This window comes from Notolepis coatsorum, assembly GCF_963971535.1.
Source record: "Notolepis coatsorum genome assembly, chromosome: 18".
In the NCBI taxonomy this organism is placed as follows: domain Eukaryota; kingdom Metazoa; phylum Chordata; class Actinopteri; order Aulopiformes; family Paralepididae; genus Notolepis; species Notolepis coatsorum.
Window position 1 is genome coordinate 11,162,838 of NC_140182.1, and position 15,000 is coordinate 11,177,837.

General features: G+C 48.1%; 1 protein-coding gene across 1 annotated transcript in view; it reads left to right on the plus strand.

Annotated features, from left to right (window-relative positions):
• Positions 1-15,000, plus strand: part of b4galnt4a (beta-1,4-N-acetyl-galactosaminyl transferase 4a) — a gene marked incomplete at its 5' end in the record, with an annotated part of 122,277 nt that overhangs the window by 78,878 nt on the left and 28,399 nt on the right. Inside the window, 5 exon segments of the mRNA XM_084334512.1 lie at positions 10,174-10,373; positions 12,096-12,189; positions 12,191-12,515; positions 13,264-13,417; positions 14,899-14,971. Of these exon segments, the coding sequence (XP_084190638.1) occupies positions 10,174-10,373; positions 12,096-12,189; positions 12,191-12,515; positions 13,264-13,417; positions 14,899-14,971 (846 nt within the window).

Here is a 15,000-nt window from a genome sequence, read left to right on the forward strand (position 1 = left end):
GCAATAGAATTTAAAAAGTTAAAGTTATAGCCCTGCAAAGAAGGGGACTTTCTCCATAGACAAATAGCGCTGGCAATCTATGGTATATCATGAATTTAACCTTAGGCAGCCAAAGTGTTAATAACAAAGGGCATGTATGGAAAAGTGCTATACAAATAAAGTTATTATTTTGAGTTTCATATACTATTGAAACAAGGATTTTCTTAGCTTTCTAAAGACATCACATCATCTTATAGCCAAAATAAACAAGACATGTCACTGAACTGTGTAAAGAAAAGTTTCCCAGTTTTGTAGCCTTTTTTACTTTACATGCCTATATTAAACATTTAATGTTTTCAGAACTGTGCAAAAAAAAGAAAAAAAAAAGATCAAGTGTCCCATTTCACTTGTTATATTTCCACATTTTAGTGTTCTTCAGTTCTTTTTTTTTTTTCATTCAGTGTGATAAATCCAGTCTGTTGTGAAGGGCCAGATTAAACTGAATATATATATTTATTTATATATATATATTTAATTGTATTTGTATATTCTCTAATATTCCCTGATATCCCTTGTATATTCCTTGTACAATATGCATTGAATATCCATTCTAGCCTACTGAACATCCCATAATAGTCTCCATTCTACTATTGGTCGAGACCTTGGTGCCAGGCTGCCATACCCCTCAGACCCAGTTCAAACGTACCGCTCGACATGTACGAACAAGTCCTAGTTCCGCGTAGGAATTTGGCTACCGCACCACTAATGGGACTATTTGTTCATAGTGCGTATATATACTGCGCTACTAAAGTAGGACTTTCTTTTCAGTCCAGTTTCTTACCCTCCAATAGAGTCACAGACGTAAAGCCTCCCCGCGACGCCACGTGTGGGAGTAAGGCCAAGTTCGCCTACCATCGGTATTGAGACATCGTGTATATTAATATTTGAATAGTCATATTTGGCACTATATCGTCGAGTTGGACGTAGTCTATTAAGCTAATAATAGTCTGTTAATATATAGTGCTTCGTGCGGTGAGAATACTACCGTAGTCAGTACCCCATCGTTTCGGGCAGAGAACTGGCTGCTTACCCAGGGTGGTTGACCCTATGTGAAGCTGCACCCGAGGAGCCCCAGAGCCGACGAGCGAGTGGACCTGTATACCGGATTATTCTACCGACGACAGCCCGCCTTCCCAGGCACGGATTATGCTTTGGATACTTTGATTATTCCATGGATAAAGACCCCCGACACTGCCGTGTGTTGGAACCCCCCCCCCTGGAGAGGACGCAAGGTGAGGAGACGCTCTGCAAGACGAGGTCGCTTCACGTCTCTCCCCCGTGGACCGGAGAGAGCCGGCCCACAAAGAGTCCACCTGCTTTCATCTGTGGTCCAAGGATCGCCGGCGCATTGAACGGCACTACAGTGGGTTCACCTGGGATACCCTTGGCCGGACGAGGCAGCCGGATTCTACCCCCCCCCCCCCCTCCTACTCCTGTCGGCTTACAAGCGACCGGATTAACCCCCTCTAGTGTATCTAGTATAATCATTAAAGTATCATTGCTGTTATTCCTTAACTATTCCAGGTCGTATATTTACCACCTGCGCCTTCAGAGATTGGACATTCTCTATTGATATACAGACGAATACTCCTTGCCATAAAAGTGCATACTATTTCAATTCATAAATGTAATTAAGTGATTAAGTGCTTATTCTACACACCATCGCTGTGTAGAAATAAAGACCTGTTTCTAATTCGTACATTTGTGTTGGATCCGTTTCATCTACGTGAGAGTGTTCATGATAATATATTTATGCCGTGTACTGGGTGGCCGAATATTAAGTACAAAGGTAGTGGTAGTAAGTATCATATCTAGTAATACAGTCAGGGAATTGTACCCCTCAGTTACAATTGGTCCTTCGAGCCGGATGGTAATTAGTGTAATATTAATATAGTGTTATTAATATTGAAATGGCCTATGATGAACACTCCACGAAACGATCCTCCTAACCAACGCCCGCAGCGCGAACGACGGCTCCCTCAGTACTTAGAGGCTTACGCTGTCAGTCAACAACCTAGTCTTCTACTAACAGTAAACGCGGTAAAACTAGAAAGTAAAAGTATGTCTAACCCTAACGCCCAGACTACCCCGACCATAGAGGCCCCTACGGGCTCTAATGTAACTGACCAAGTTCACGGTGGGGACCAGTGGGAACCAGACATGACTTCACACCCCGCCAGTACTGAAGAAGTAGTCCCCGATGAGTCCCGGGAGGAATACAACGCTACCGAGAGAGAACTCGGCACGGAAGAAGACGGGGAGAGCACCGTGGAGATAGAGCTCCAAGGCTCCGCAAGGAGTACCCCGAGGGAAGGCTCCCCTATACAACCGCCTTCTCCCAGCGAGGCAGAGAGGACCCTACAGCAGGCCTTCCTCATCAGCCTGAACGCCGCTGCTGAACGCGACCGACTGCAGATCCAGCAGCGAAGCGAACACGAGCAGATACGTCTAGAAATAAGACGCATTCAGATGGAAGAGAATGTGGCCCGAGAACGAGCCGGTGCTCAACGGGACGCAGCGCGCGACAGACAGCAGTCGCAACTAATAGAACAGCTGATCAGACGGACAACACCCTCTCCCTCCGCCAGAGGCTCCAGGAACTCGTCTAGACACACCTCCAGGGCGGCATCCCCTAGCCGAGTAAACAACCCTGAACTTGACCAACAGACGAGGTCTATACCCCCCACAGACCACCTCCCCCCACCGGTCCAAGCGAGACCTAGCAACCGGGAAGGAGCAGCATATCCTGTGGAGAGGCTAAACCAGAGACTACAAGCACTGGATGACCTAACTGAAGACGAAGAGGAAGAGGAGGAGAACCACGCCCGAAGACAGCACAGTACTCTACCGGACCAGGAGGTCCGGTACAGCCCAGGCTATACTCCCGCGGAGCTGCGCTACAGACCCCCGACTCTATACACGGGTGAGCACAACGCACGACCCGCACCGAGGAACAGCACCTGGACAAGCGGGCCATGGTACACTGCCGGTACCAGCCCATACCAAGGAGCGGGAGGAGACTCGCCTAGGAGGCCTCTCCCCCAACGCTCGCCGATGTATCCACAGTCAGCGTCATACATTGGCACGCCTATGGTACCCGACTTCACCCAAGAGAACCGGGCCCAGTATACAGAACTCCGCATGTGTCTGGAGACCATGTTGGTGGATGTATTGGATGAACGCCACAAATACGCCATCCTACTGAAGCACTTAAAGGTACCCCGCGCACATAATATAGCGCTCGCCTACGCGACTTCCACCACCCCATACACAGCAGCGCTGGTAGCATTGGACCAGAGGTATGGGCGCATATGGGATTACGTGATCCAGGAGATCCGACACATCGACCGCTTACCCCCAGCAATAGACAATCGAGCACTGGACGACCTGTCCATCAGAGTGCAGTCCCTGGTAGGGATGTTGGGAGCGCAAAGAGAGAAGGGGAGGCATGAACTTTACGCCAACTCAAATGTGGAAAGGATCCTGGAGAAGCTGCCGCCCGCTCGTCAGGAGCGCTTTAGGCGGCAGAGGGACCACAGAGACCCGAATGGCCCCGAACCGAACCTCCTCGATCTAGCAGACTTCCTGGCGAGAGAAGTCAGCAGCCTACGGCTAGATACATTCGGACGGAGCACCCCTGGCTCCAGAGAAGGAACCAGACGACTAAATGATGGAAGAAGATCGGTGACTGTGATGCACCAATCGGAGTCAATACCGAGCAGCAGGAGCCACAGTACCCCCTCCAGAACGGAGAAGTGGAAGATAGTGTGCCCCTACTGTGAGAAAGAACACTGGCTAGCGCAATGTGACTCCTTCCCCAAGCTGAACGCGGAGGAAGCAGGTCAATGGATAAAGTCCAACAAGCGCTGTTTTCGCTGTGCGCGCTCACACATGGCAGCCGAATGCCGCTTAAAGAAAAGGTGCACCAAGTGCGATGGAGCCCATCTGGACATACTTCACGACAGTAACAGACGGCGCCCTTCACCTGCACCATCCAGCCGCAAAGCGAGCGTCATGTACATCGATCCCGCCAGCAGCAGTGGAGCCCGAGTACTCCTAAAAGTAGTGCGTGTGACACTAAGCTACCAGAATAAAGTCCTGGACACTTACGCCGTCCTCGATGACGGGTCAGAGAAGACCCTGCTGCTCGCCTCCGCTGCGGCCCAGCTAGGGCTGCGGGGAAGCGAAACCCAAATGACAATTCGGACAATAAGACGAGATTTGAAGACGATAAAGGGCGAGAATGTCTCATTCTCTATCGCAGCAAGCGGCCAGCCTGAGCGACGGTACCAGATTGCAGACGCTTTCACCAGCCAAGAAATAGGACTGTCGCGGTACACATACCCCGTCGCCAAGCTGATGGAGAAATATGCACATCTGCGCAAGTTACCGATCCCGCTCATAGACAATGCTATGCCGACCCTGTTGATAGGCTCCGACCATGCAGACCTCATTGTCCCGATAGACCGGGTTCATACCGGACCCCGAGGCTGCCCTGCAGCAGTCGAGACCCGTTTGGGATGGACTCTCCAAGGCCCGCTCGCCAAATCTCTCAACCGAAGTACAGCCACTAGATGTCTCCACTCCCGAGTCATAGAGGGAGAAACCGCACTCCTGCAACACGTAGAGCGGCTATGGACCTTGGAACAAATGCCCTTTAAGAATGGAAAGAAAGACATTCGCTCTAAAGATGACATTTACGCCATTCACCTCCTCGAGACAGGGACCAAGAGAGTCCCGGTCAACGGCGTGTTGAGATACGCCACGCCACTCCTGCGGCGAGAAGGAATGCCTACTTTCCACGCCAAGACAGACGCCACAGAACGGTACCGGCTGAACACGGAGCGGCGCTTAGCCAAGAACCCCGCCCAAGAGAGTGTATACCGCGCTGAGATTGAGAAGCTCATCACAGCGGGACACGTCACAACGATGGACATTAAAGAGGCTGACCAGACCACTGAATCGTGGTACGTGCCCCACCACAAGGTCCATCACAACGGTAAAGACCGCATAGTATTTAACTGCAGCTACCAGATCGGATCCCAAAATCTGAATAAAGAGTTACTGCCCGGTCCCACACTCGGCCCCTCCCTACTCGGCGTTCTACTCCGCTTCCGCCAGGAAAAGGTGGCCATCAGCGGGGACATTAAAGGAATGTTCCTGCAGGTGAGATTAGTAGAGGCGGACAAGCCCCTGTTACGGTTCCTATGGAGAGAGAAGCCAGGAGATGAGCACCCAGCCATCTACCAATGGGAAGTCCTCCCCTTCGGAACGACGTGCAGCCCCTGCTGTGCGACATTTGCACTACAGAAACATGTAGCAGAGGACCCAGCAGCGGACGAAGAGGTCCGACACAGCGTAAAGAACAGCTTCTACGTAGACAACTGTCTACAAAGCCTTTCAACCCAGGAAGAAGCCGAGGCTCTCCTGATTAAACTCCGCGCCTCATTGATCAAAGGCGGCTTTGATCTCAGGCAGTGGGCCAGCAGCGATCCGCAAGTACTGCGCAGCCTCTCCTCCGAGGACAAGGCAGCCAGCAGCGAGACCTGGATGGCTACAATCCCGGGAGAAGCCCAGGAGATGACCCTGGGATTGGTGTGGCGATTCAAAACAGATTCGCTTCACTACAGACACAAGCCCCTGACTACGGAGCAGGGAAGGCCGGCGGCGGCGCCGACCACCAGACGGAGTGTGTACACAACACTCGCCCGACAATATGACCCGCTAGGATGTATTCTACCGTACACCACCAGGGCAAAAATGATTGTACGAGCATTGTGGGACAAGGACCAGGGCTGGGACGACCCCATTCCCGCACACCTTGCATCCACCTGGAGAGAGTGGGAGATGGAGCTCCACTCACTCCCAGGCGTTAATATGCGCCGAAGCTACTTCCCACCCACGGTGAGGCCAGAGACATGTAAAATGGACTTACACGTCTTCAGTGACGCCTCAGAGGTCGCATACGGATCAGTAGCCTACTTGCGGGCCCAAGACCAGGGGGGAGAGATCTACACAGCATTTGTCCTCGCCCGCTCGAGAATAGCCCCACGCAAGCAACAATCTATCCCACGTCTAGAGCTCTGCGCAGCCCTAGCCGGAGCGCACCTAGCCACGCTCATCCAACGTGAGCTCACCATACCGGTGTCTAGAACAATCCTGTGGTCAGATTCCACGACGGTACTCGCCTGGATCAAATCGGACTCATGCAAGTACAAAGTCTTCGTGGGAGTCAGAGTCACCGAGATTCAAGACTTAACCGAAGAGTTAACCGGAGAAACAGAGTGGCGCTACGTTGATACAAAACAGAACCCAGCTGACGTCATCACCCGGGGGATGCCCCTGGATGACCTCACCCGTCGCAATGTCTACAGTGACGGCCCCGCATTCCTAAGACTCCTGGAAGGACAGTGGCCCATGCCTATCCCGAGGGAAGCAAGTCCAGAGGAGGTGGAAATTAAGAAGTCTGTGTTCTGTGGATTGAGCACCGTAGCCTCCACCGACCCTAACATAGAAGATTGCACGTCCATAGAGAGTGCACAACAAAGAACATTCCTGCGGTACCACCCGGAGTGCAAGTCCCCCGCTGATATGTCAGCAGCTAACTACGAGGAAGCAGAATTGCTTCTACTGCAGCGAGCCCAGAGAGACTCGTTCCCCGATGAATTGGCCTGTCTACAGGGAGGAAAGCCCGTCCCATCCGACAGCAGATTAATTCATCTGGCCCCCGAGAGCGACGCTCATACCCTCATCAGAGTGGGTGGTCGCCTACGCAGAGCCCCCAACACACTCCTGATGGGGCGGCTAGATCCTGCATTACCCCAGACAATGTACCGGCCTGAAGAAGCGAACGGCCGACGAATGTGGAGGTACAGCCAAGTATTAGCCGACAAGTTTTGGAACAGTTTCCTACTGCACTACCTACCGTCTCTACAGACCCGCCAGAAGTGGGTAAAGGAGAGAGACAATTTGACAGAAGGAACAGTCGTCATGATTATTGATCAATCACTGCCCAGAGCTATGTGGCCGGCCGGCCGCGTAAGCAAAGTGATCACCGGTGCCGACGGCAAGGTCCGAGCAGCTGAAGTGCTCGTCCAGGGTCGCACTTACACCCGTCCCGTGGCGAGGCTCATCGAACTGCCTCGACTCCCAGACACAATCGATGATGACCATGACCCTACAACCCTATGACTTTGTGAAGTTGACTGACCCCTACAGCAAACCCTTATGTGTAAATAGACAACGCGATTAATCTGTCTCTGTTTAACTGATTAGGTCTGGGACCTATTCAGGGGGTGGCTGTTGTGAAGGGCCAGATTAAACCGAATATATATATTTATTTATATATATATATTTAATTGTATTTGTATATTCTCTAATATTCCCTGATATCCCTTGTATATTCCTTGTACAATATGCATTGAATATCCATTCTAGCCTACTGAACATCCCATAATAGTCTCCATTCTACTATTGGTCGAGACCTTGGTGCCAGGCTGCCATACCCCTCAGACCCAGTTCAAACGTACCGCTCGACATGTACGAACAAGTCCTAGTTCCGCGTAGGAATTTGGCTACCGCACCACTAATGGGACTATTTGTTCATAGTGCGTATATATACTGCGCTACTAAAGTAGGACTTTCTTTTCAGTCCAGTTTCTTACCCTCCAATAGAGTCACAGACGTAAAGCCTTCCCGCGACGCCACGTGTGGGAGTAAGGCCAAGTTCGCCTACCATCGGTATTGAGACATCGTGTATATTAATATTTGAATAGTCATATTTGGCACTATATCGTCGAGTTGGACGTAGTCTATTAAGCTAATAATAGTCTGTTAATATATAGTGCTTCGTGCGGTGAGAATACTACCGTAGTCAGTACCCCATCGTTTCGGGCAGAGAACTGGCTGCTTACCCAGGGTGGTTGACCCTATGTGAAGCTGCACCCGAGGAGCCCCAGAGCCGACGAGCGAGTGGACCTGTATACCGGATTATTCTACCGACGACAGCCCGCCTTCCCAGGCACGGATTATGCTTTGGATACTTTGATTATTCCATGGATAAAGACCCCCGACACTGCCGTGTGTTGGAACCCCCCCCCCCTGGAGAGGACGCAAGGTGAGGAGACGCTCTGCAAGACGAGGTCGCTTCACGTCTCTCCCCCGTGGACCGGAGAGAGCCGGCCCACAAAGAGTCCACCTGCTTTCATCTGTGGTCCAAGGATCGCCGGCGCATTGAACGGCACTACAGTGGGTTCACCTGGGATACCCTTGGCCGGACGAGGCAGCCGGATTCTACCCCCCCCCCCCCCCTCCTACTCCTGTCGGCTTACAAGCGACCGGATTAACCCCCTCTAGTGTATCTAGTATAATCATTAAAGTATCATTGCTGTTATTCCTTAACTATTCCAGGTCGTATATTTACCACCTGCGCCTTCAGAGATTGGACATTCTCTATTGATATACCGACGAATACTCCTTGCCATAAAAGTGCATACTATTTCAATTCATAAATGTAATTAAGTGATTAAGTGCTTATTCTACACACCATCGCTGTGTAGAAATAAAGACCTGTTTCTAATTCGTACATTTGTGTTGGATCCGTTTCATCTACGTGAGAGTGTTCATGATAATATATTTATGCCGTGTACTGGGTGGCCGAATATTAAGTACAAAGGTAGTGGTAGTAAGTATCATATCTAGTAATACAGTCAGGGAATTGTACCCCTCAGTTACAAGTACAGTTTTGAGTAAAACATCAAACATTTGTTTTTTTCTTTAAAAAAAATTATATCTCACAGCATATTTTAAGTTTTTCTTTCTTATATTAAAATATATTTTGTTTTTAAGAATTCGTTCTTATATATACACTTGTAAACTTGTAAAGAATTTGTAAAGGATAAAGCTAAAATAAGCATGTGCTTCAGCCTATTCCTTTATTTCGGTCGTTGATTTTGGATTTTGTGTGTGAGCTTGCCTTGAATATGTACATTTGTGATTTTCTATATATATATATATATATTTTTTTGCAAGACCACGCGGGTGTGTTTGATTTGTCTGTAAACAAGACCGAAAAATAGGGATGTTCGATATTGGCTTTTTTACCAATATCCGATATACCGATATTGTCCAACTCTTAATTTCCGATACCGATATCAACCGATACCGATATATGCAGGGTTTCCCCCCCAAAAAAACTGAATGATTTCAGGTAATTAACATTACATATCTCTTGTCGTGGAATTAACACAACATTATGCATACTTTTGTGTTACGATTAGGCATGACAGAAGAACCCAATATGCGGATTTGACAGGAGGAAGGAGACGGTGGTTGCTCTTCTCAACGTGGTGTTCTTTTAATATCAGAACTCAGGAGCAAGGCAGGGATATATACAAATACAAAACAAACGGCACAGCAGCGCTGGCGCTAATTACAAACACGGACTGAGATACGAAAACAAAGATGAGCAAAACAGAAAACTAATAAACTTACTAAGACTTAACAACAGCAGGGCAAGGCAGACGGCAGCAATGTACAAACAGGAACGGGAACACGGAGGTATGACGCCACACAGGAAGTGGGAACAGGACACTCTAATATACCCAGACTAATTACAATGATTACTAATGATAAACAGCTGGGGGAAGAAGGCATTAGAACTAATACAATACAACAATACTGGAACAAGACCTAGGCTAAATACAAAAACACAGAATAAGAATGCCAACACAGAAAACACCTAAACAGACAACACTTGTAACATAGACACTAATTGCCACAGTAGAATGTTATTAATGTGACCAAGCAAGATCAATGCTGACTGCATCGTCTGCAGGTGAACGCTAGATGGCGACATGACACAACTGTCAACTCTTTGCCTGGGGCATTCTCTCTCCCAGGCATGAGCTGGTCTGGGAGCGTGACACTTTTGACAATAAATAAAATAAGAATTTGTTATTACTTGCTTGCCTGGGTAAATAAAGGTTAAATAAATGTAAAAAATATATATATATTTTTAAACCGATACCGATAATTTCCGATATAAAATTTGTATGCCAATATCGGCCGATAATATCGGTATGCCGATAATATCGGACATCCCTACGGAAAAATAAACTTCATTCATTCATTCAGGTGGAGGCGCGGCCGGGCTGGGCCGAGGAGAGCATCAACTGGCAGAGGACCTTCTCCGTCAACCCCATGGACTTCGAGCTGCTGCGCTCCGACTGGAACGACCTGCGCTGCAACGTGTCGGGCAACCTGCAGCTGGGGGAGGGCGAGGTGGTAGACGTGCTGGCACAGTACATGGAGAAGATCAACGAGCACAACGGAGGGTGAGAGAGAGGGGGGAGAGGGAGGGAGGGCGGGAGGGAGGGAGGAGAGAGAGAGAGAGAGGGGGGGGGAGAGAGAGAGCAAGGGAGAGAGAGCAAGAGAGAGAGAGAGAGAGAGAGATTTTGATTTTAGAAAAAACATTTATTTACATAATTCTCATTACAATGTGTGTGTCAATACAATTAAATAACTAATAATTATATTGGACATCATACATGTGTCCCCATCATACTCAAGACCACATGAGAGCTCACGTAAAAGCAGTGCTAAAATACTCTACAACACAACAAATGTGTCCATATTTCCATTCAACACATATCTCAGCGGGACCAACATATGAGCAACCCAAGATGGGCCCCGTCAGTCCAGTTTGGTCCATTTTGATACCCAGCTCAGGGAACGGATCCCCCTCATCAGGAGAGAGAGAGAGAGAGAGAAAGCTAGAGAGAGAGAGAGAGAGAGAGAGAGAGAGAGAGAGAGAGAGAGAGAACGCCCAAATTTGGCGGCTGATGCCAATCATTATCTATAAAATAGGAAATAATTTCCCTGAAAACATATTGGTCATGGTCGGGTGAGTCACCCCGCCGCGCTGAGCCTGTGTTCGCTGCGCTCGCTGATTAATGGCTGTGGCAGCGCTGCTTAAAAGCCCCACTATCACATTTACATAAAGTAGCTCAGTGTTTTCCCTGCTCTGTTGCAACCTGCTGCACCGTGGGGCGGCACAGAGTTGATGCCAGCGGTTCTGGCGCTTTGTAAAACATTTATTAGTGCGAGTCTGAGTCCTCTGTTACATCTGGCTTTACACCTTTACACCTATATGAATTAGTACTACTGAGTACTGAGTTATAGTGCTAATCAGATGTATGTACAGAGTTGTAGTATTAATATGTACAGTCATACAAGTATGAAGACACTATGGTAGTAACTTAAGTAGGGGTGTAACGATGCATCGATTAATCGATTCAACTGCATCGATTTGAAAATGTTAGAATAGATTATAATCGAAATTAATTTTCTTTTTTTAATGTTTTTTTTTTGTGTGTGTATTGTTTTTATTGACCTATAGTCCATTCATGCTGAGTGAATCAGTTCCCCCAGCCACATTTGTGTATTACATTTTTGTTGGGGAATTAACTGATAGAAAATGTATCGAAAATGTCGAATCGTGGTCAAATGAAGAGATTTCATGATGCATTGAATCGTTGCCTGAAGAATCGTAATCGAAATTAATCGCTGTGAGGTCGCATCGCTACACCCCTAGTAGTAAGTCATACTGGCCAGCAGCGTAACTAGTAAGAGTAGGTAAGGGATATGCACAGCTATAGATATAGTATCTACAGATACGTAGATAAATTAAAAAAATATAAATAAAAAGGTGGTGGCAAATGGAATTGCGGTGCACTGAATTTTTATTTGTATTATTATTATTATTATTATTATTATTATTATTATTATTATTATTATTATTATTATTATTATTATTATTATTATTATTATTATTATTATTATTATTATTATTATTATTATTATCTAGTTTATTTAAATTATGTGTTTGATTGTTATTTCATTTTTATCGACGATGTTTTATTCCGTTTTGGTTCTGAATTGATAAAAATAATTTGCTAATTCATCAAGCGACTATTTGATTTGATTGCATTTTAATCGGTTACACATTCATTTATTAATATGTTTGTTACACTTCCACCCCTCTCATCGGTCTGCAGGATCTACACCCTGCTGCGCATCATCAACGTGGAGAAGCGGCGTGACTCCGCCCGGGGGAACCGCTACCTGGTGGAGCTGGAGCTGATGGAGCGCTGGCCGCAGCGTGGTGCGTCTGTCCGAGTACATCTACCTGCTGCTGCACCGTGGCCGGCTGGGCGACGACAGCCTGGAGAACACGGACTCCGCCCCCGCTGACTCCGCCCCCGCCTCCGCCTCCGCCCCCGCCCCCGTGCCCGCCTCTGGACCCGCCTCCGCCCCCGCCGCCTCCTCCAGCCTCGCCACCCTGCCGCCGCCGCCTCCCTCCACCAGGCCCCCCGCCCAGCCCACCCCCTGGGGCACGGCCTACAGCAAGCCCCTGCTCTGCCAGCCCGTCATGCTGCAGTGGAGGAGGGACGTCATGGTGCACTTTGTGGTGCCAGGTGGGTGGAGCTAAGATGAGATAAGATAGTGGGGCGGGGGGGGGGGGGGGGACAGTGGCTCAGGAGGTGGAGCAGTCGTCTGGCAATCCGGAGGTTCCCAGGTTCGATTCCTGCTCCTCCCGAGCAGCGTGTCGATGTGTCTTTGAGCAAGACACTTAACCCCTAATTGTTCCTAATGAGCAGGTTGGCACCTTGCATGGTCGCCTCCACCATCAACAAATTGTAAAGCGCTTTGGATAAAAGCGCTATATAAAAAAGCAGCCATTTACCATTAGATAAGATAAAATATTCCATTATTGATCCCCTTGGGGAAATTCGGTATCATAGCAGCATGGGGGAGGGGGGGAGAGGAGGTACAGGTAGTAGAAGACATACAGGTACAGGTCACAGAAGTAAAAAAAACAAAAAAAACAGCTGTTCCAATGTAAATGTGCCTTCCTCCGTGCACTTTCGCCCGCTCTGAAGTCGGACTCGGTGTGCCCGGCCATGCGTGCGATCTCGCACGGAACCCGCAAGTGCCTGCGTGTCATGGTGCACTTTGTGGTGCCAGGTGGGATGACGCCCGAATTTCCCCCAAGGGATCAATAAAGGAATATCTTACCACCACAACCTGGCCCTTTAGCTGACAGGGACTGCCCTAAAATTGGTGCAATCAGTGCAGCTGCTTGTAGATTGATTGGTTATAGAGGTTGTTTGTTTGTAGATTGATTGGTTATAGAGGTTGTTTGTCTGTATTCATTGATCCCAGTGAAGAACCAGGCCCGCTGGGTGCAGCAGTTCATCTCAGACATGGAGGACCTGCACCGTCAGACCAAGGACGACAACTTCAGCATCATCATCGTGGACTTCGAGAGCGAGGACATGGACGTGGAGCAGGCTCTCAGAGACAGCACTGTTCCCAGGTGAGGGGGGGGGGGGAGAGAGAGGGGGGGGGGGGGAGAAACATGGAGGTGGAGCAGGCTCTCAGAGACAGCACTGTTCCCAGGTGAGGGGGGGGGGAGAGGGGGGGGAGAGAGAGAGAGAGAGAGAGAGAGAGAGAGAGAGAGAGAGAGAGAGAGAGAGAGAGAGAGAGAGAGAGAGAGAGGCCGTTATACTAAAAATACAAAAAAGAGCAATTAACTTTTGGACACACCTAAAACGAAGTGACCCCCTCTCGTACCATTATCAAGCCCTGCAGTGCCAAGAGCTGAGGAGCATCAGGAACCCCCTTACCCAGCTGGTCCTGAGTCCACAAACCTGCTCTCTTAACACACCTCAGGAACAGAACACATCACCAATCAGAATCAATCAAATTACTACACAGCTAAAAGAAAACTACATCACCTATTGGAAAACACAAACAAAAGCACAGAGCAAAATGCAGTGCTATCTGGCTCTAAAGCGAAAGCACACCATAGCAGACTATTTGAGCATGGTGACTGATCAACAACTAAAAAGAACCTTGACAAAATACAGACTGAGTGAGCACAGCCTCGCTGTTGAAAAGGGGAGGCACAGGAAAACCTGGCTTCCTGCAGAGCAAAGGCTGTGCTGTCATTGCATCCTCAGTGAAACTGAGTTGCACTTCCTCACCAAATGTGAAAAATATAAATATATTAGATAAACTAACTATATTAGAGATTTTTTTTTTTTTAAACTAATAACAAAAGGTTTTCTTGCACTACCAGATACAGGAAAACTACCAGTCCTATTAGGGGAGGACTCAACAAGCTGTGAGCTAGCAGCAGCCTATGTTGCTGCCTGCCATAGACTGAGGGACAGTGAGTGACAGTCACCTGACATGTTTATGCCGTAATATTTTATGTTCTATTTTATTATGATAATTTTTGTATGTACTATGACATTAATATCTGTTTTGTAATCCATGCTTATGTTATTAATCATTTGCTTTGGCAACATGTACAAGTTGCGTCATGCCAATAAAGCCATTTGAATTGAATTGAATTTCATTGAGAGAGAGAGAGAGAGAGAGAGAGAGAGAGAGAGAGAGAGAGAGAGAGAGAGAGAGAGAGAGAGAGAGAGAGAGAGAGAGAGAGAGAGAGAGAGAGAGAGAGACAGTACTGTGCCCAGGTGAGAGATAGAGAGAGAGAGAGAGAGAGAGAGAGAGAGAGAGAGAGAGAGAGAGAGAGAGAGAGAGAGAGAGAGAGAGAGAGAGAGAGAGAGAGAGAGCAGGGGGACTAAGGCCAAACTATAGGCCTGTTGGGTCCAGAGTGATATTTCCCTGTTGCCTTGTATGCCCAAATTTGGCGGCTGATGCCAATCATTATCTAAAGTAGGAAATCATTTCCCTGAAAACATATTGGTCATGGTCGAGTGGGATGTTATTAGGGGTAACTGTTTATAAGGTGTCCACGTGATCTTGTGTGTATTTGTTTGTCTCCAGATATGAGTATCTCAGGAGAGAAGGGAACTTTGAGCGCTCAGCGGGACTGCAGATCGGCGTGGACACTATCGAGGTGAGAGACACAACCTCACACGTCGACAT